The sequence below is a fragment of the Equus asinus genome, chromosome 9, assembly GCF_041296235.1.
Source record: "Equus asinus isolate D_3611 breed Donkey chromosome 9, EquAss-T2T_v2, whole genome shotgun sequence".
Taxonomy (NCBI): Eukaryota; Metazoa; Chordata; class Mammalia; order Perissodactyla; family Equidae; genus Equus; species Equus asinus.
Genome location: NC_091798.1, coordinates 53,786,004 through 53,806,325, shown reverse-complemented (window position 1 = coordinate 53,806,325; position 20,322 = coordinate 53,786,004). Strand labels below are relative to the sequence as shown.

At 48.0% G+C, this 20,322-nt stretch overlaps 1 protein-coding gene and 1 long non-coding RNA gene across 5 annotated transcripts in view; one reads left to right on the top strand and one right to left on the bottom strand.

Moving 5' to 3' along the window:
• Positions 1-2,483: 2,483 nt before the first annotated feature.
• Positions 2,484-17,940, bottom strand: LOC139046193 (uncharacterized). Of its 3 annotated transcripts, XR_011505880.1 has the most exons (8): positions 14,114-17,940; positions 13,605-13,806; positions 9,326-11,981; positions 8,885-8,980; positions 8,366-8,517; positions 7,127-7,273; positions 5,144-5,222; positions 2,484-2,616 (listed from the first exon to the last, which is right to left on the bottom strand). It is a non-coding gene; the product is annotated as an uncharacterized lncRNA (long non-coding RNA). The 3 variants fall into 3 exon arrangements; XR_011505879.1 differs by having other exon boundaries at positions 8,885-11,981; XR_011505878.1 differs by having other exon boundaries at positions 8,366-11,981.
• The window catches only part of PRDM6 (PR/SET domain 6), a 104,955-nt gene continuing 96,606 nt past the window's right edge, over positions 11,974-20,322 (top strand). Inside the window, exons 1-2 of one of the 2 annotated variants that reach the window (XM_044780687.2) lie at positions 11,974-12,580; positions 13,071-13,668. In XM_044780687.2, the coding sequence (XP_044636622.1) occupies positions 13,086-13,668 (583 nt within the window). In that variant the 5' untranslated portion in view covers positions 11,974-12,580; positions 13,071-13,085. Of the gene's footprint in view, positions 12,581-12,601; positions 13,669-20,322 lie in introns of those variants that run through there. The other variant, XM_070517502.1, reaches the window with a different exon arrangement.

Genomic DNA, 20,322 nt, shown 5'->3' with positions numbered 1-20,322 from the left:
TTTTACAAATAAATAATAAATTTTTAAAAACGCACTCTAAAGGGGAAAATAGGCAAAGGATATGAATAAAGATTTTTTTATAAAAAGAAATTTAAAAACAACATATAAAAAGATGTTCATTTTCAATAATAACTAATATAAGCATTATAACTTCATTGAGAAACCAATTTCACCCATGATATTGGCAAAGAGCAACAATTTTGATAACACTGTTAGTGAGAATTCAGGAATAACTTTTATGCATTGCTCGTAGAAATGTGTGAAGGGCAATTTGGCCATATATATGAAGATTACAAGTGTGACACACCCTTTGAACCAGCAGTTCCACTACTGGGAATGTGTTCAGTGGAAGCTATACATACTAACAACCAGCTCTCCCAAAAAATTAGGGGAATGGGGGCCTTTTATTTGTAGACTTTGCCAATTTTAATGGTGTAAATAATTCCACCATGGTTAATTTCAAGCTATTCTTCTAAAATCAATCAGCTTTCAAAATTCCAGAAATTTTAACAAATGGCTCTTGAAAGCCCATATGAGCCTGCCTCCGCACACCACTAAACGTTCATCAGAATATACAAAGGATATGTGTGCCAAATTGCACCATATGTATCATAACAAAGATTTGAAGCAATCTAAATGGCCATCAATAGAGAACTGTTTAAATTAATGATTAGATCATAAAGTTATAAAAAAGGTTGAGAAAGCTCCTCTTTTTTTTTTAGTAGATATGGAACAATCTCTAAGCTACATTTTTAATTTAAACGAACTAAGGTGTAGAGCAGTGTGTATCATCTAACGTTTGAGGGAAATATATATTCAGAGAATGTCTCTGGAAGGATATTTAAGAAACCAGAATCATTGATTTCCTCAGGGGAGGGGAAATGGGTGACTCACACATACACTGATCAGCACTCTGCTGAACACTCTAGATGTCTCTCTGCAGATCCCTGGAGTTCTTTCTCTATGTAGCTCTCTCCTGAGTCCTCTGTTCTGCAAACTGTAGCTGCCATGGGCTCCCCCAAATCTTGGCTCCGTCTCCTCAGATCAGGGAGTCTGCTGGTCACCTAGTTTCCTCATTTGAGGCAATTGTAGAGCTCATCTCATTCACTTTCCATCTCTCAGGGGCCACTATCTTTCGTTGCCTGATGGTCAATGTCTTGACGACTATTGTTTTATATATTTTGTTCGGTTTCTTAGTTGTTTTAGTTAGGAGGGTAAATCTAGTCCCTGTTATTCCATCTTGGCTGGAAATGAAAGTCCAATAAAGTTTTTAGAAAGGAATACATAGAATAATATATTCATGACTTTAGGATAGGGAAAGATTTCTTAATGAAGTATTAAGCATAGATCATAAAAAAATGATTAAAATTTTGTATTAAAATAAGACCCCATAAGGAGCTAGCCTGGTGGCCCAACAGGTTCCGCTTTGGTGGCCTGGGGTTCACCGGTTCCGATCCTGGGTGAGGACATGGCACTGCTTATCAAGTCATGCTGTGGCAGGCGTTCCACATATAAAATGGAGGAAGATGGGCACAGATGTTAGCTCAGGGCCAATCTTCCTCAAAAAAAAAGAAAAGAAAAGACCCCCAAAAGACAGTGAAAATATAAGTCACAGAAGGGGAGAAGATATTTCCAATATGCATAATTACAGACTCGTAAATAGACTATGTGAGAAGAAAAAAAAGCCCTGCAAGTCAAGATCTAAAAAACAGATAACCCAAAATAAAATCATGCAAAAGTCACTAATAGGCATCACACAAAAGAGAAAATCTATTTTTTTTTAATGGTTGGCACCTGTGCTAACAACTGTTGCCAATTTTTTTTTCTGCTTTATCTCCCCAAATCCCCCCCAGTACATAGTTGTATATCTTAGTTGCAGGTCATTCTAGTTGTGCATGTGGGACACCGCCTCAACGTGGCCTGAGGAGCGGTGCCATGTCTGCGCCTAGGACCTGAAGCGGTGAAACCCTGGGCCACCGCAGCGGAGCACACGAACTTAACCACTCGGCCACAGGCCGGCACCCAAGAAAATCTAAATAGCCAATGAGCATATGAAGTGGTGCTCAACTCATTAGTAATCAGGGAAATTCAAATTAACATCAAAATATCAAAATTTGCCACCAGATAGGCAAAAATTTTAAAAACTAACAATTCCATGTGTTAACAAAGTATGGTATAGCAAGAACTCTTTCCTCTGCTTGTGGGAGTACAAATTAATGCAACTATTTTGGAAACAGTTTGACACCTTCTAGGAAAGTTTAAGATATACAAACTTGTTATCCAGCAAGTCCATTCATAAGTTTATACCATACAGAACCTCATGCATACATGTAACAGGATACAGATTCAGGAATGTTCATAACAGCATTTTTCATTATAACCAAATAATGAAAACAATTCAAATGTCCTTCAGCAGTGAAACGGATACATTATGATATATTCTTACAATCCATAACATTAAAAATGAATGAGCTGAGTCAATACAATATGGATAAACCTTACAAATACAATTTTGAGCAAAAGAAGCAAGATTCTAAAGAAAGCATTCAGTATGATTATATTCATAAAATTCAAAAACAGGTGAAATTTTATATTATTTAGAGATTCTCTCTGGAGCTGTAAGAGAAAAAACTTAAATGTTTCCCTTCAAAGATAACTCATATCACAGTGAATATTACATGAAATAATATATAAAAAGCACTTAATCCATGACTTGGCACCCAGGCTATGCTCAATAAATTTTAGCTGAAAGTATTTATCTTTATCCTGAAACCCAGTCCTTTTCCTGGCAAACAGCATGTGCTTGCATTGGGGGTGAGCGGGTGTTTAGTTAACCAATTAACTCCAAGATAAGTTTCCTAATGATCAAGACAGTGACCTGCTACTTAGCCTACTTCTTATGGACTCTAAATGGCATATATTTCTCCTGAGGCATTTCTTTTTGTGTGAAATATATGTGTTCTTAATCATAATTATTGATTTCATATCCAGCTTTTTCTTACAGTCAAAGAGAAAATATATTTAGCCAAAGCAAGTAAATGTGCATTTAAGAGATCAGCCCAGACATATCTTGAAAGTGACTGGAATCAAGTTGCAAGAGAAACGGTGAGGTTTATGGTCAAGGGGAACATGAAGATTGCACAATGACTTTCCTGACGACACAGTCTATATATGGATAGGATTGTGATTCATAAGCATTTAAAGAGAAAAATATAATCAACATTGGTTTTTCAGCCAGAATTGAATAAGGAAACTGGTGGTGGTATAATTTTGGAAGTGGGAGGGGACAATAAGAAGAAAAGGGACTGGAACAATTAACCATCTGGGTCTACATGCCGTGTGTTCATTGCTGAGCCATATGTGTTAACTGGAGTTACCTCTAGGATATCAAACAGTAAGAGACATAAAATCTTAAATAACTTTTTTAAAAAATTAACTTTTTTAAAAGGCAATGTACGTAATGAGATGTAACATATTTAGAAGGCTTTCTATGTTCTAAATATTTTTCCAAGACTAACACATTGAATACTCATAACACTAGGGATTTATAGATGACGTCCTTGGGTCCTTCTGTATTAACATACAGAAATGTTAAGCAACGTATCAAAAGTCACATAATTACTAATTTAAGTGTTGGAGCTAGGTTTAAACCCAAATGCTCTGACTTAAGAGTTATAGCTACTAACTATACTGTCTGTCTAACTGTACTGCCTATTTTGACAGTGTATGTCTCCCTAAAGAATAAAAACCATGAGATTAGCACCTAGTTAGAAAGAATAATTAATAAAAATAGAGAGTCACCAGGTGGTGTGTCTAATTAATAAAACCCTTCTGTAAACCACATCATGAATACATAGATCATTTGGAGGTTTGTGTATTAGTTAAGATTGCACAGCTGTGAGCAAAGAGTGTATTTGTCTTGCTTAACAAGAAATTTGGGGATAGAAAATCCAAGGCTAGGATTGCAGCTCAGTGATTCCCAGGGACCTGGGCTCCTTCTACATTCTGACTCTTCCCTCTTCAGCCTGTAGCTTCCTTCCTCAGCATTGCGAGATGACTTCCCTACTCATGGTGTTTGTGCTCAGGATGGAAGAAATGGGAAAGGGCAAAGGATAAAACTCAAAAGTCGAAAAGGCATGGCAGCTGAAGCCCTCTCTTCTTAAAATTTTTCACCCAAGGACTTCTGCTTATATTTCATTGGCTGCTTCTAAATCAACCCTAGAAAGTGAGTAGGGAAAAGAGGGATGCAAATGAGAGCTGGGCCAGCTAACTATTGGTGTGTGCCACAGGACAACTTTCTCTAGAAGCCAAAATTGTTAGTTAAGGCTCTGCTCCTAGGAGACACTGATGGTGGTTTCAGGAGGGAAGGCCAAGTACTGCTGCCCATTATCCAAGACATGAATAAACATTTGCTATAACCAGCCTGGGCTTGTCAATGGCAATGTTCCCTATAAAAAGGGACCCATAGGCAAAAGCTTCGTAGGGAGGGGATGTCTGCCTTTACTTGTTCAGCATTCATTCTCACTCTTCTGGTAAAGGCACCCTGGTTTTCCTTTGGAAAACTGTGCCTGTCCCAAGCTCAGTCTCTGGTTTGGTTAGGGCTCAGGGCTGGGCCTGGCCAGTCAACATACTCCCTTTCCTTGGTTGCAACTATTAGTTCAGGGATAGCTGGGTAACTCAAATTAGCATACTGAGACTCAACTCCAGAACTTTTGCTGGAACAATTGGGAAACATGTGATCATTTCCCCTGAGATTTTTATCTAAAAGAATAAGGTATGCTTGGAGCTGCTGGGGGCAACCACACTGCAGATTTTGCTTGAGATTAAAGTCAGAACAGAGAAAGGCAGAAAGTAGAGATGAAGAGAAAGACAGACTTCATGATGTTGTTTGGACCCCTGAATCCGTTTATACCGGAAACTTCATAACCTGGTTTTTCATATGGATATTATCGAAGACTTTACAAAAAAAAAAAAAAAAAAGCTGTTACCTGTTTAATTTCTGCCACCTGCAGTTGAAAGAGACCTCAGTAATAAAGCCAGACTACATCATCCCTGATTCTTCTTAACACCCTTCTCAGACTTTGGGGACAAATCACAGTGGTCCTCTATCTTCACATACACATACAGTCACTCAAATACTCACATCAACTTGATCCTCTCTCCTTTTTGTCAGGGAGAAGGGAGCTGAGAACCCCAAAGCACCCACCTTCACAACTCTGTATCTGGAAACGAGAAGACAAATAGTGCCCATAATCATATCACAAGTAAAATGGCATCTACACAAATGAAAGGAAACAGTGCTAAACATGTGTGTACTTCCAATCCACTTTTTGCCAAGAAAATATCATTTTGAAATGCTTGCACTCATCTTGCAAAGCACTTTTGGTGCTAGCCTTGTAAAGCAGCACAAGAAAATCTGTAAGAGATTGTGACTAACGGAAGTCCTAAAGGTTTCGGAATAGTAGTGATGGATTTATTGAAGAAGTTTACTACAATGGTTGGCCTTCTCTGCTGGCTCCAAGACAAACATTTGTTTTGAGGAAATAATTGTGAGAAATGCTTCTGTTTGACAACATTTGCTTATGGAGCAAACATTTGATTTTGAAATCTATACTTAAACTATGAGGTGGCTGCCAAATAAAATACTTGTCTACCCAAACATATGTTTCGATTGAAAAATGCTTGCCAACGTAGACAGACAAAAAGGAAATGCCCAAAACATGGTCAAACTTAATAATTCTAAAAGTCAAATTTTTACTTACTGAATTTTAAAAATGTTAATTTTCCAATCAATGTTCCAGTGTCACTTGTCAATTACTGTATTGTAAAAATGGAGTAAGAGTGTATTATTGTATGATCATGCATAGTCTTTTTTTAGTTCTGTATAAGAATCTTACAGTCTTGTCAATGAAAAAATGATTTTTTTCCTTGAGTCTCAAGAGTCTTGTCATTTTTCTGTAGTTTCATTTTTTTTCTTTTGAAGGGGGATTAACCATGATTAGTCTGTAAGAATCCTTGGGAAGTGTATCTGCCTATTCTAAAACATTTTCCTACATGGTTTTTACTTCAGAAGGATCTGAATTACTAGTCTTTTAAACTCCTCTCAGGCTTATTTCATATATATATATATTTTTAATATATTTTATAGATATATATATATTTTCTTTTTACATAGTTCTTTACAGTTTAAAAAGAGTAGGTCAGAGAATCATAGCTTGTACCATCCAAAGGTAGGCAATGGCATTACCCAATCTAGGGTAAGCTTGGCTTGGGTAAGCCAGGAGAGTGTATGATGAAGGGGTGGACAGGCTTCCTAGGGTTCCCACAGTGTGTTTAAGAGCCCCTGTGAGACCGGGGGTCCTGTTTCCTCAGGATGCCCTGGAAGGAAGGCCTCAGAGGCCCGTCATTTATGGAGTTAACTGGAAGCCTTCCTGACTCTAGAGACTGTTGCCGGGCACTTGGGGGAACCCACCATGAACCAGGAACCACCAACCCTCAGAACGTGAATCAACCATAGCATATGTTCCCAGCTTCAAACACAGGCACTGCAATATGCTTGCCTCATCCCGACTATAACTCGAGGCCTACAGGCTTCAACTAATTTGGGCCACAATCTGGTGACCAAGGGCAGACTGTGTTAGAACCAGGTAGCATTTGCTAGAAGAACTTCAAAGGAGACTGTCCCAAAGCTCCTTATGGTCTCTTGCACATAGTAGGTGCTCATTAGATGTTATGTATAGCTGTTAATTTGTAGGTAACATCGACTGGGCTTGTGTATTCTTACAGACTCCTGGAAAAATGGAAGAGTACATTTCTGGGGAAGGGGTGAATAGGAAGTAGATAGTGAAAGGAATACCTGAGTTTTTGAAGGGAAAGTTCTCCTTGTCTAATTATTTTTTCTCCTTACTTGTCAAGACTTAAAAAAAAAAAAAGAGCAGCTGTTTTTTACTCAATGGCTGTTCATTTAATCTTTATGTGACTGAACTTCCCTGATATGTTTTAAACTCATGAGGCCTTTGAAATACTAATAGCTGATTTCCCTGCAAATGGAAAGGATATATTTAGAGGCTTTTCTGGGAGAATGAACTGGCCCCAGGGATTGGTAATGGACTGTAGAGCCTTTCACCTCGAGGTCAGTAGGTCAAATCCAAATCAGGCCTGGGGTGGCTGAGAGGCATTGTTTGAGTGACAGCTGTTGGGTGACCAGGCTGAAAGGAGCTGGAGGGTTCGGCTGCATTTCAAGTGTAGTGAACAGGTGCTGTCTGAGGTGATCCTGGCAGAGGATGAAAGAGAGTGGTCAGAAATAGGCTGAGCATGGTCTCTCGGCCCCAGAGGCCGTCTTTGACCTGGCGTAGTGAGGAGCTTCCCTTCTCAGTACTGCTGTGACAGGAGGAAAGCCGAGGAGACGACAAGTATAAACTGCCACGGCCTCAGAAGAAAGGGGAGGCTCAGGCTGCATCATCTGAGGAAAGAGCTGACTTCTGCGCCCTAAGCTTTTCAGGGCCTCCCACTTCGTGCGTCTTTCTCCTCACACCCTTCCTTTCCGATGGGAGCTGGCACTGTTTTCTATCACTGAGTAAGGACAAAGAGTGAAGATGCAAAGGGATCAATGGGAAGATGGCAGTGGTTAAAACAAATGGTGCAGGTTTTCTTGTTTTGGTTTCTCAATACATGTTACGCACCGCATACCTCAGACTCAAGGCATCCAAGAGGTGGGACATAAAATGGGTGGTAGAAAGGGAGGTCAGAATTTGGTAGCTGCTTCATAAAAAGCTTAGGATAGAAAGCCACATTAGTCTCATCTTTTCATTTGACCATTGAAGAAACTGAGGCCCAGAGAGTTTGGGGTAGGTCACTGTGTAAGGCTCTAAGTTGCCAGCAAGAGAGGTGAGTTCAGCTGATGTAAACAGGGAACAGAGGGATTTGAGAGGACATCCAGAAGCTCACAACACCTCGTGGGAACCAGGTGGGCACAGGTAGGAGCAAAGCAGAATCTCTCCCTGGGCCTTGGCGGCTCTTCAGGGGAGGCCCCTGGGCTATAGGTTAGAGCAGAGAATGCCCCACTCTAGGCATGAAACCAGCATCCTCTTGCTTTAAGAGTCTTCAAATTCCACCTGATAGGAGCAGCCTTCCCTGACCACTGCATAGCACCCTCCACCTGCTGTACCCTTTCCCTTTTATCTGTTCTTTCTTGCTCTCCAGAGCACTTACTACCATCTGACAGGGACTTGTTTGTTGTTTACTTTTTGTCTCCACCCCCTACAACTTGGATTTCATGAGGATCTGGACTTCGGGGTTTTGTTTGTTTAATGCCCCCGTGGGCCCTTTCAGAGCCAGTAGAGTGTCCACCAGAAGCTGCCGATACCCTTGGGCGTGGAGCTTCTTTTAGATTCCAGGTCTGGCAAGTTGCAAAGCTCCTCCTTTGGGAACTTCTCGGCGATGGGGTAGTCTCTTTCCAGAGATTTGCCCTTTTTGCCTGCATTCCAAGGTCCTCAGTTAGCTGGCTCTTTCCCGATCCTAAAGCACAGAGAAATGGAGCTTAAAAGTGAATGAACAGATGTAGAAGGAGGAGAAAGAACTACCGGAGGCCAGTGTCCCTGTGCTGTCTGGATGCCAGATTTTCAATCAAGTTTTTGACGGCAGGCTAGAGTGACCTGTCCACTAACCTGGCTAAACAAAGATTCCTCCTAGCTGTGTCCAGCCTCTCTCTTCATTTTCCTTTTTCTCCTTCTCTCCTCCTTTCACCTGCAGCCCGACACTCCCCCCACCCCCATCCATTTTCCAGGAAAATAAATCTCTGGGAGGAGGCCTGGAGAGTGGATCTCGGAGAACCCTTCTGAATAAATGTCTATATTAATGAATTATTAACTCAGCCACCCATGACCTTAAACCTAGAAGCAGGAGTGCCGAGGGCAGAGAGGAGAGCTGCTGAATCCTTTATTGGAGTCCTGTCAAAGGCAACCGACCATTTGTTCCCTTCCTGCATCAGGAAAAAAATAATTAATATGAAAGGCAAACTTTAAGATTGTATGTCAAACGAAATCAGATAGAAGGTCTCCAGGACACAGTCCTCTTCTTCCTTTCCTGCCCCTTCCTGCCACCCCCTCCCTGCTCTGTCCTCCCACTGCCTTCCTTCCTCCCAGCTAAGGGTACAATGGGCTTCCTAAGGATAATTTTCGGGGGGGAAAATTGCTCGAGAAAATGATGAATTTGGGTAGTTAATTTATCGATCCCGGCTCCTCTTCCCACTTGTTTTATTTTAGAGGTCATTAATCAATGAAGAAAAACACCACCGTGTCCCCCCGTTTGCATTTAATACACTCACGCTCCTTATTTATTCCTCTGGAACAAATTCCCAGCAAATATTCACCCATCGATTTGGGAGCGATGGATTCTTATAAAGGTTTCCTCGCTTCTTTAAGTGGTAGAAGTGATTTGTTTCCGCGGTCTTCCTCTAAATAATGAAGAGGAAGGGAGCGGATTTCGGGGGTTCATGTCTTATGGTCAGTAAGCTCGCCTTCTAAACCCCCCCCCCCCCAGACTTGCCAGGGTGGCCCTGGCCCAGCGGGCCCAGGAACAGCTCGGGGAGCGGGCAGCAGCCTCCGCAACGAAGGCAGCGCCTGGGGCAGCCGGCCGTCTGGCCTGGGCAGCTCGCGGTGGTGCGCCCCTGGCGGGGGGTGAGGGGGGATGGAGGGGGCGGGGGAGGGGATGCGCTGACCTCTGGCCCAGCCAATTCCCGCCTGGAGGTCACGGTCGGAGCAGGGGCCCTGCCCGGCATGGTGGGCCTGCTGGGGATGCTCGGACTCCTGCTACACTCCCCTTGAGACCTTTCCTGAGCTCCTGGACTCCCCTGCCCCCTGAGCGCCCCCTCTAACTTTCGCCCACCTCCTTCACGGGAGTTCCCTAAGGCCTCTGGGCTCTAGAGTCCTATCGCTTCTCCACCCGCGCAGGCCCTAGGCCTCTGGGGAGGGGGCCCCTCGAATCTGGCAGGTCCGAGACACCACACACAGTCACAGTGAGAGAGAGAGGCTCTCTACAGTCTCTGCTTCTCCCCTGGGTCCCAGAAGCACGAGGAGGAAGCCAGGTCTCCCCCAAGGTGCCCCCACACCCCCCTGCTGTCAGTCCGGAGAGAAAGGGTGGGGGATTGACCAAGGTGGGCAGGAAAATGCACTTGGCGCCTCGCTGACCCCAGGTTGAATCTGTCTCCATCACTCATTAACGGCGTGACCTTAGGCAACCTACCTAACCTTTCTGAGCCTCAGTGCCCCCATCTGTAATATGGGGGTTAAGGACAATGCTTTCTCCTAGTGGTTGCTGGGCGGACTAAATGTAATTGAAGCGCCTAGCCGTGCCTGGCCTGTCGAAAGCTCTCGCTAACCGCTCAGCTAATCTTATTACAAAGGGAACCCCCTGGCTTCCCCGAGTGTGGGAGGCATGAGGCCCCCGCAGCGGTTGCTGCAACTAGTGTCTCAAAATCCCGAGGCTTTCAAGTGTGTTTGGGGGCGGTGAGGGGAGGAGTTCTTTGGGACAGCCAGTCCCACAGCGCTTGTAAGTGGCCGGCGCCGGGCCGCTGCTGCTGCGTCGGGGCTTCCATTCTCGGTGCTCCCTGTCTCTCGCAAAGAACAGAGCAGACTCCTCGATTCTCAGCAATGAACCAGGAGAGTGTGAGAAAGAGAGTTTGCCCCTTCTCCCGTAGCCCGACGGGCACTCTTTGGCAGTTCTGCGAGCAGATTAACTGAAACGGGCCTGGAACTTCATCCTCCCCTCCGGATGGAGTTGTTCAAAGCCTACGGAGGCTGCCTGGTTAGCCTCGGGGTCCTCAGCACCGTGGGTTTTCCCTCGTGGTGTTTGCCTTCAACTTGGGTACTATCAATCTATCCAGGGATGACTGATGACCTTGTCACAACGACGCCAGTCAAAACATTTTCGGTCCAACTCTGTGGCTCCAACCAGCATCCAGGCATCCTGCGTGAGACCCGGAGAGTCTAAACAGCGCGTTTCCCAGACTCAGACGAAATTAGTGGTGGGAAGACAAAAAGAAACAAGCAGAAATCAGGAACGAATGGCTATAAATTGTTCAGGGTAGCGGGTGTTACATAAGTTGGTTTGTTTGGAGAAAGACAAGTGTCATTTCTTCTTTTTGAGGTGTGGACAAAGCTCCGGCGATAGGAAAGCGCCTGAGCCCATCAATTTCACCCACCCTGTCCGTGCCCTCCCCACAGCACTGTGAATGCTTGGAAGAGCTGGGCGCGGGCGCCTAATTCCGGGATGTGAGATCGCGCCTGGAAGGGTGGTGGAGGCCCAAGGCGCCCGGAATAGGCAAGGTGAGGGTGAGACTGCGCTTCCACTCTCCACCTCGGACGCCAGGTTTTAGGGTGTGACTCCTCCCAGAACAGCCCCAGGTAGCCAAAGGCAAACAAGCCTCACTTGTTTCCGGGGGCGGTTGTACCACGAGACGTGGCTCTCGATACTTGCCTCCCATGCCAACAAGGAGAAGGAGGGAGCCCCCCAGGAAGACAACTTGAGAGTGGGTGGGCTGCACGCTGGGCGGTGTGAGACTTCATTGCAGCCGCCTCCCAGCCCCACCGCCAGTCTTGAGTCCCGCCAGGACCAGCCGCCCTTTAGAGACCCTCGGTCTCACGCCTCCCAGCTGGGCAGAGCCTGCCTCCTCCGCTGCGGAGTGAGGATTACATTCCCGAGCGCAACCCGCCCCGCCCCTGACTCTCCCCCTCCCCGCCAGACTCCCTCACCCTCCGCCCCCCAAATTTATGTTAGAGGTTGCGTGGCGGGCTAGTCTAATCTAGCACCCAGCAGTTCTCCTGGGAAAACTGAGCCGGGCAAAAGCGCAAACCCGCCCCAGGAACTGGTCCACTCGCCGGGCTGAGCGCGCCTGCCCCGATGCGGACACAGGAGTGCGTGCGGAGATGCATTCCGGTTTCCGCGTTTCCACTGCTTTCAGGATCAGGGCAGCGAACCGGCACCTAGAAAAGATATATCATGGTCAGAAAGAGACAACAGGCGAGCGAGAGACGTCACGCCAAAAAAAAGTGGGGGGTGGGAGGGCGGAGGAGGCATTTGTGCAGGAGAGGCGCACAGGCAGTATGTGGATATAGCCGAGTTAGAACTTCCTTCTTCCCTCTCCCCTCCTCTTAGTTCTTCTGGCCTGCCTCCCGCCTCCCCGCAACCCCCCATCTCTCTCTCTCTCTCTGTCTCTCTCTCACACACACACACATACACACACACTTGTATTTTGTGCTGTCGTAAAACCCACGTGTCCAGCCGGGAGGCTGCCAGAGCTTGGAGCCGAGGAGCCGGGACGCGGCGGCGGCCGAGCGCAGTAGCCCACGGCGGCTCCGTCCGGCGCCCGGGTCAGCCCGCGCTCCCGCGCTCTCGGCACGACTGCTTTCGCGCCCTCCGCAGGCCTCCACATCCCTCGTTCGCGGCCGGGGAGGGCTCTGGGGGGCCGATCTCTAGGGCTCTCCTAAGCTGCCCAGGGGCATGTAGAGCACCCGGGACGCACACTCTCCCGCACGCTCATCGAGATACACGCACGTTCCCGCCGGAGACTCAGAGTTTTCTGGTAAGGCGAGCATCATATAGAACTGAGGGTCTTGAGCCCCGGGGATAGGAGGCTGGAGGTCCCGGGCTGGGGGCGGGGGGCGAGACTGTCCCGCCTCCTGGCGCCGGGGGCCAACGCGGCTCGGGCGCTGCGCCACTCCGGCTCGGGTGGGCTCTGGGCGCCGGCCGAGGGCGGGAGTGGCGTCCTGCAGCTGAGTTGTGCGAGAAGCACCCTCTCGCCGGGCTTCACCAGTGCAGGGTGGGAGCTGGGCTCTCCGGCTGGAAAGCAAGGCAGCGCGCACACAGCTCCCTCCGCGCGGCGCCGCGGCTTCGGAGTAAACTTTGCGCCCCAGCGGAGTTTGGAAGAGGGAGCTGCCAAACCCGGCGGTCGCCGGCGGAGCCAAGGGCTCGGGCTCTCGCTCCGGGGTCTCGGCGGCCGTCCTCCCCGCCCCTCTCGCACTAGGCCTTTGGCCCGGCTCACGCGCACCCTCCTCTCTGCCCTCTGCCATCAGCTTGAGGCGTCGGACATGCTGAAGCCCGGAGACCCCGGCGGCTCGGCCTTCCTCAAAGTGGACCCAGCCTATCTGCAGCACTGGCAGCAACTCTTCCCGCACGGCGGAGGCGGCGGCCCGCTCAAGGGCGGCGGCGCCGCGGGTACCCTGGGCGCGCCGCAACCTCTCCAGCCGCCGCCGCCGCCGCCGCCTCCCGAGCGCGCGGAGCCTCCTCCCGACAGCCTGCGCCCGCGGCCCGCCTCGCTCTCCTCCGCCTCCTCCACTCCGGCTTCCTCCTCCACCTCGGCCTCCTCTGCCTCCTCCTGCGCCGCCGCCGCCGCTGCCGCGCTCGCGGGGCTCTCGGCCCTGCCCGTCGCGCAGCTGCCGGTGTTTGCGCCCCTGGCCGCCGCCGCCGTCGCCGCGGAGCCGCTGCCCCCCAAGGACCTGTGCCTCAGCGTCGCTTCAGGCCCGGGGCCCTCCAAGTGCGGCAGCGGCGGCGGAGATGGCCGGGGCGCCCCGCGCTTCCGCTGCAGCGCCGAGGAGCTGGACTATTACCTGTACGGGCAGCAGCGCATGGAGATCATCCCGCTCAACCAGCACACCAGCGACCCCAACAACCGTACGTAGCCGCAGCCCGCGCGTTCTCTCCCGGGCGCTGGTGCCGTGGAGCGCGGGCGCCCGTCGGGGAGGCGGGTCTGATGAGGGGGACACCGGGTGGTGGGCTGGTCCAGGCCGCGGACCCGCACCTCCCAGACCACTGTCGGAAAAGTTTTCCGGCGTTAGAGAAGGAAGGAAAAGGGATGGGATGACCGGGTGGCACCTCAGGGTTACCTCTTCCCTCTCCCCTCATCCTCTGCTTCGCAGCCCCAAGTCTTTAGGACTCGAGTTGTTCGAGGACCGGGATATACAGATCTCGGTCCTCCCGCAGGATAGCCCCGCGCCGGTCGTGTACTGGCCGCGCGCGATGGGGGGTGCCGGGGACAGGCGGGCCTTAGCGGGACAATTGAGGGTCTCAGCCTTTCTAGGGAGAGTGGATCCCAGGGCTTGTGTCTCCTTCTCTCTACCTTCTCTCTGGATGAACTGCGTCAGCTCATTTTCGGGCCTCGGGGTTGTCGGGGGTACCGGTAGGGAGCTGCTGGCTGGCCGAGCTTCTCTGGGGTCGGAGTTTTGGATGACAACTGGGTCAGTTTTTCCCTGTGGGCAGGCATTATTCTTAGGTCTATTATTTATTTAGAAAAGCAGGAAAAGAAAAGAAAAGTTTAGTGAGAAAAAATATCGCGTCTTCAGGGCAGGGTCGTTCCCTGCGGATCCCGCGTTCTCCGTGCACCCTTGACCCTGCAATCGTTCGCAGTCGGTAGCCACCCGTGTTGGCGTACTTACTTATTTTTTAAAAACTAGGGTAACGGTAATTTAGTATAAGAAGCTTACTCTCCTTGTCCCCAAGTAAACAGCAAACACCTAATTAAACATCAGGTCTCTTCTAGCTTCAGTTCCTAAATTCATATTTTCAAACGCTTATCACAAGCACAGTTCCATTTTGAGGTTTGAAGCAAAACTTTAAATGAAGACCAAGAATGTGTATTACTTTATATCCACTTCTTTTTGGTAATTTCAAAAGTTGCAATATGTTTACACCTAACGTGTTGGGGTAAATACTTCCAGAGACCTCTGGAGAGACCGTTAAAGCAGGATAAGAGAGTCAGCTTGAAAGCAATACAGGATTTGAAAGATCAATACTCACTCAGCTATTTTCTTCATCTCATTCCTTCCTCTAGCTTCTGTATGAGGAAAGATGATCATAAACATGTGTTGTTATTCTATCTTGAATAACTCCCTTCTTGCAAAATGTCTACCACTCTGTGAACTTCTCAATTCGTTGCAAAAGCAAAATAACTTCAGATTCTAGTTATTTTAAGGACTCTCAAAGTCATTACTTTGATGAAAAACACTGGGCATGAGCATAGTGATTGAGGTGTATTAATCTTCTCTTAAAGGCTGGAAATAATTGTTCTGATGGAGATGATTATTACTAACAATAAGGGCAGTTCTCTTTACTTTTTTCCTTTCTGAAGTCTGAGTGTAAAATACGTGTTTAAAATGAGGGTTTCAACTTGAATTTGCTCTGCAGTTAAAAAGACTCTTGTATCTCAGAGTTTCAGAAAATTTTATAAAATTATATTGTCAGTGGATTTCAAAAAGTACTTATCTCCTACTGAATTTCTTGAATGTGTTTTCAAAGCAGTCCTTTAAACACGTGAAATAAATAAGAAATGAAAAGACTTTTTTTACCACAAAGTGGAATATGGTCATTTTGGGCTGAGAGTGCTTCACTGAGCTTGCACTTTCTCCTTTGAATGGAATCAGTGCTGGAAAAGACACCAGCAGCGCGCCCCAAAGTCCTGGCTGTGTGCTGAGCTCCCTGTACCGTTTACAGTGCAGTCTTGAGGTTCAATACATTTTCACCAGAGAAAAAGCTAGACTAATCAGAGAAAAAATTGAGACAGATTCCTAATTAATATATAGCTATTGAACCAGTTTATTGCCTAGGTAAATTTTTTTCCTCTGGCTGGAAGAAATGAATTATGATTTATTTAAATTATTCCTATTGTGTTAATCTTCTGGCATCTCCTTTTGAGTCCATTAGACTGCTTCAGTGTGCAAAGTGCAGGGGAAAAGACCGAAGGGAAAGGAAGTCAGATTGTCCTCTTAGAGTTACACTTCACGTTGCTCCCTAATTAATGGGCAATTGAGAAAGAAAATAGAAAGCTGAGAGAGCTCTGTGTAGTGCTGGGAGATGAGGTCTCCCATTCTTTCAGGAACTTCTCTGGGCAAGCTAGGCACTTATTTTAAGCCTTGGGATGTGTTTTTACAAAGATGAAGTAAGAAGTGATTGAGTTTAATCTAGCTAGGAGCTCAAAACAAATCAGAAATGCGAAGGGTGGGAAACTTTTTTCCCTTGGCAGGAGAAGTTGGTATGTTTGTTACTAGAAAGGGGGTGAAAACCACAGCTTCTCCCCACCGGCAGGTAGTACTCGGGTGGCGGGTGGGGTGAGAGGTAGGAAGGGGAGCATCTATTAAGTTCTCATGTGTAGATTTCCCTCGGGTTCCTTTCAGTCTTGCCATCTTCCCCTAAAAGAATTTTGTGAAGCCACCACTCAGCCTTGCTTCATTCTGTTACTTTGTCTTGAGTCAAAACTTTCTCTTTTTCTTACAAGGCAAAGAAAGGGGCCTTCTTACTTCCCTGTTTCCTTTAGAAGAGTAACTTTTTTTGCCTGGGATCAGCAACCCAGTAACACTTGTGAATCAGTAACAGTAGTTTCACCTTGAAACTTTACCGGCATCTCTGGCAAATGCCATAGTGAAGGCATAGTGGAGGTCTTGTAGCTCTCTTTCACACAAGATTTAAAAACAGCAGAAACTATACAAGCTAGCCCGGGTGAGTTCTTCCAATATATTCCTGTTATCTGACTCCAGGTATCAATTTATTCTATGACTGAAGAACACTTTCCACTGAAGCTCTGAACGCTTAGCTGCCTCTTCTTTCATCTCTTCAGAGTCCGGTGGTCGTTGTGTAATGTAAATGGGGGATGGGGCCCTTTCTTCCCCCTCTTATATTACTGCCCTGGTTTGCTGTTCGGTTGCCTGAAGCCATTGATTCCATCAGACTCCGTCTCAGTGGCCTCTTCTCGGGCTCTAGGAGGTGGTGCGTTGCTCTGAGACCCTGTCACCACTCTTGGAAGGTAGCGAGAGACCGCCACGGGGCGCACGTGGCATCTGTGTTTGTAAGGAGACAGCCAAACCAATTATTTTTTCATACCTTTTTGTGAAAATGTTTCTCCCTCATACTGGGTAGGAAGGCGGGAGCTAAGGCCTCGGAGAGTCTCTCTGCCGATAGTCCGGCCGCTCTGCAACCTCCCCAGCTGGAGGTCTCTGTCGCCTCCTGGTTTAGGGGAGCCTTGCTGCGCAGGGCTCAGCGCCCGGGAACAGCGCTTGCGTGTTCACAGGTGTAAGAGTAGGGTCTGAGGCTCTCCAGTTGGTAGCGCCACCCTGTCCAAGGGTTTGGGGAGAGGGACTGGGGGAGAGAAGGACATCTGGGCCCACCACTGATTTGTCCGGTCGAGGGCGCAGGGAAAGAGTTAAAGGAGAGCGGGTATTTTCTGACTTTCCCTAATCTCTTCCCACTCGGTTGAAAAACCCAGGTCCTGTTTGGGAAGCTCCCAAACCCAGTGACCCACCAGCAGGCTTTCCTGCCACCGAGGCGCACTCGCGGCGCTCCTCCTGCGCAATGTCCCCGCTGTCAGTGGCCAGCAAGCGACTTAGATTTCAGACCTGGTCCCTGGTGGGAGGGAGGCTCCGGCGTCAATGTGGGCTATTTTATTGTTCTATTTTTCTTTTTCTCTTTTCTCTCTTTTTGTGTGCAGGCCCAGCCCCATCCCATAACACACATGATTTAGTTATTTTACATCATTCGTTATCTAGCGCCCTGAAACTGAACATAGAGCCATATATTAGATTGAGGTTAGAAGAGGTGGCGACTGTTTATTTAAGGTGATAAAATGGTCCATCAGCAGTAATCTCCATCGATATGTGCCACCAGGAGATGAAGGATGAGGGGACAAGCCACAATTAATTGCCCTATAGTTTTGTAGGAGAGAGTGGAGCCAGCCCAAGCCCGCTTCGATCTCCTCTCGCGCCTCCTATTCATCATCTCCGCCTTGTATATGGCGGCCTCGCAGGGGCATGGCCGGCCGGGTGGATCTCCGCGCAATATCCTCTCGCCCTCGCACACTGGTGCTCCCATTTAATTTATTAATACAGTCGTCGGGAGACAAATAAAATCCACATTTCCTCCCTCTCCCTCTTTCCCTCCCCCTTTTGTCTCTTCCTCTTGGACCCAGGGCCAAGCCGAGCAGGGAAAGCCCAGCGCGTCTGCGATTCGTAAGGAGCCTTAAACTCGCCTACGGAGAGAATCCTCGAGAAGGTTCCGCGGGAGGCGGGGGCACGACCACAATCGGCTCCCCTTCCCGGTGGCTGGGCTAACCCCTTCGGGGAGCCTGGAAGACTCCGGCCGAGTGGAAGGAGAGGGCTGGGTGGGTGGCGGGGCTCCGGGGAGCGGGCGGCGGCGGCCACGTCTGCTCTCGTAAGAAAGCCCTTCGCGGGCAGGAAGGGGGCGAGGCCTTCGAAACGCAGCCTACGCGCCGAGGCCTCCAGCCGGGGCCCTGAGCGCCCGCCCGCGCATCGCCCACCGCCAGCCGTTTGGCCCGTGGCGCAGGGAGGGCCGGGCCGTGAACTCTGGGGCCGCAAGGTCCCGCCGCGCGCCCTGCCTGCCCTCTGCCCCGTGGGCCAGCCCCAGCCACCCCGCGACCCCTGTCGCCGGTGCCCGCGCGCACAGCGCACGCGGCGCTGCCAGCAGACGGCCGTCCCCGGGCCGCGTCCCCGGGAGGGGATCGATGGGCGCCGGCCCGCCGGGCTCGGCCTGCGGGGCTGAGGGCCGCGACCTCGGCGGCGGCCGCCGCGGAGGATTTATAGCCCGGCGGTTCCTGCTGCCCAGGAGGGGAGGCAGGCTCTTCGCGGCTCCTTGTTCCCTGTGCAGAGGCCGGGTGAGGGCGGGGCAGGGCAGGCCAGGGCGGCGGCGAGGCGGTGGGCAGCGGAGGGTGCTGCCTGCGGGCCCAGGCTCTGCCGGCGCCCACACCGCCCGTCGGCCTCGCCAGACACCAAACCAGCCCTGAAACATTTTGTATTTCACCTTTCCCAGAACGAGAAATAAAATACCAGACAAGAGAACCATAGCCTGCTTTGCCTCTTTTACCTTAAAAATAGATCCATTTTCAATTACAGAAGTAGTACATGCACTTGTAAAAACATTCAAACAATACAGAAAGATGTGGAACGAAGAGTGAAAGTGTGCTCTGCGCACCACTGGGCCTGGCCTTCTCAAGTCAGTGGGTGAGCAAGGCTGTAACTTAACGATACCGCCTTCCCTTGTTAGGGACCCGTAAACGAGAGCATTAACAGATCTATTAAAGATAGAAAAGAGACCATGATCTCTTACATTCCTTGAGGCTAAGTTGGCATTTCAAAGTGTCCTGCTTGGAGAACATAATATTTCTCACAGATACAGAAAAGCCCTTATGAATAATAATTATAATTATAATAATAATATGTACAAAATAATTTGTAGAAAAACTTACCCTGAATTTAAGAGAAGGTAGGAACAGTATTTGACTCCTCTTTATGAATACAAATAGACTCGTATTACATATTGCTTGGCATGGAATGCTGTGTGTAATGTATGTATTATATATATAATATGTACATATATGTATATTTATGTGTAGTTTGGGCATCTAGCCTGCTTCTCCCTCAAACTTTTTCATGTAGGTGTTTATGGCTCGCTGTCTAGAAAATACTCTGCTAGAATGTTCATCTACTTGCGCCACACTTGTCAACCCCAAGTAATCAGTTACTTGTTTTAAACATCCTCAAGCTCCTTTGGGACTCCAAGACATAAGTCAGAAGCCAAATGTTTTCAGCAGAGGAGGTTTTGGGTATTAAAAAACAATAACGTTAGGATAAAGGATATACTTTGATGTGACTGGGCAACTTTTCTGGCAGAATATTTTGATACAGCATGAAGTGGTTTATAAATTAAGACTCTTGTTGCATAGACTAATGAAAGTGACTTGGCCTTGCCTGCTCTGCTGTGGACCTAACATTAGGTGATCTTCTAAATATTGGGAGAGCCTCAGCTTTTCACTCTGCAAAATGTTACTATTAACTTTTTTCAATACCTCATGGAGACAAATGAAATTTAGGAAGTTGAAGAGAGCTTCGGAGGACTCCATAGAGAAAGGACTAGCCATAGTTTTTTCATGCATAGCAAATATTGGGAGCGTGCTTGCTGTCAGGGGTGGTGGGTGAAGTCGCTACTTTTGGTCCCTATTTTATTACTGATGTAGTTGGTGTGATATTCTGTGTGGTGGAGCTGTTGGAAGTTGAGAGAATCTCTGGTCTGGACTGTGAGGGGAGTGAATACCAAACACTCTTGCTTCTCACCCTTTGTTTCATTAAGCCAACCAGAAAAGGAAACTTAAGCAACTCCCTGGGGTAATTTATTTTTATTTTTATGGGCATTTTGCCTTTGCTTATTGTCATTTGTTTTAAGCTATTTTTGCTAAGGTGCTGAAAGGCCATCTCTGAAGTTAGGCACTAAAATTCAAAATTATGGACATTATCTATTTGCTTTCCAATTCATTCTCTTATTTCAACCCCA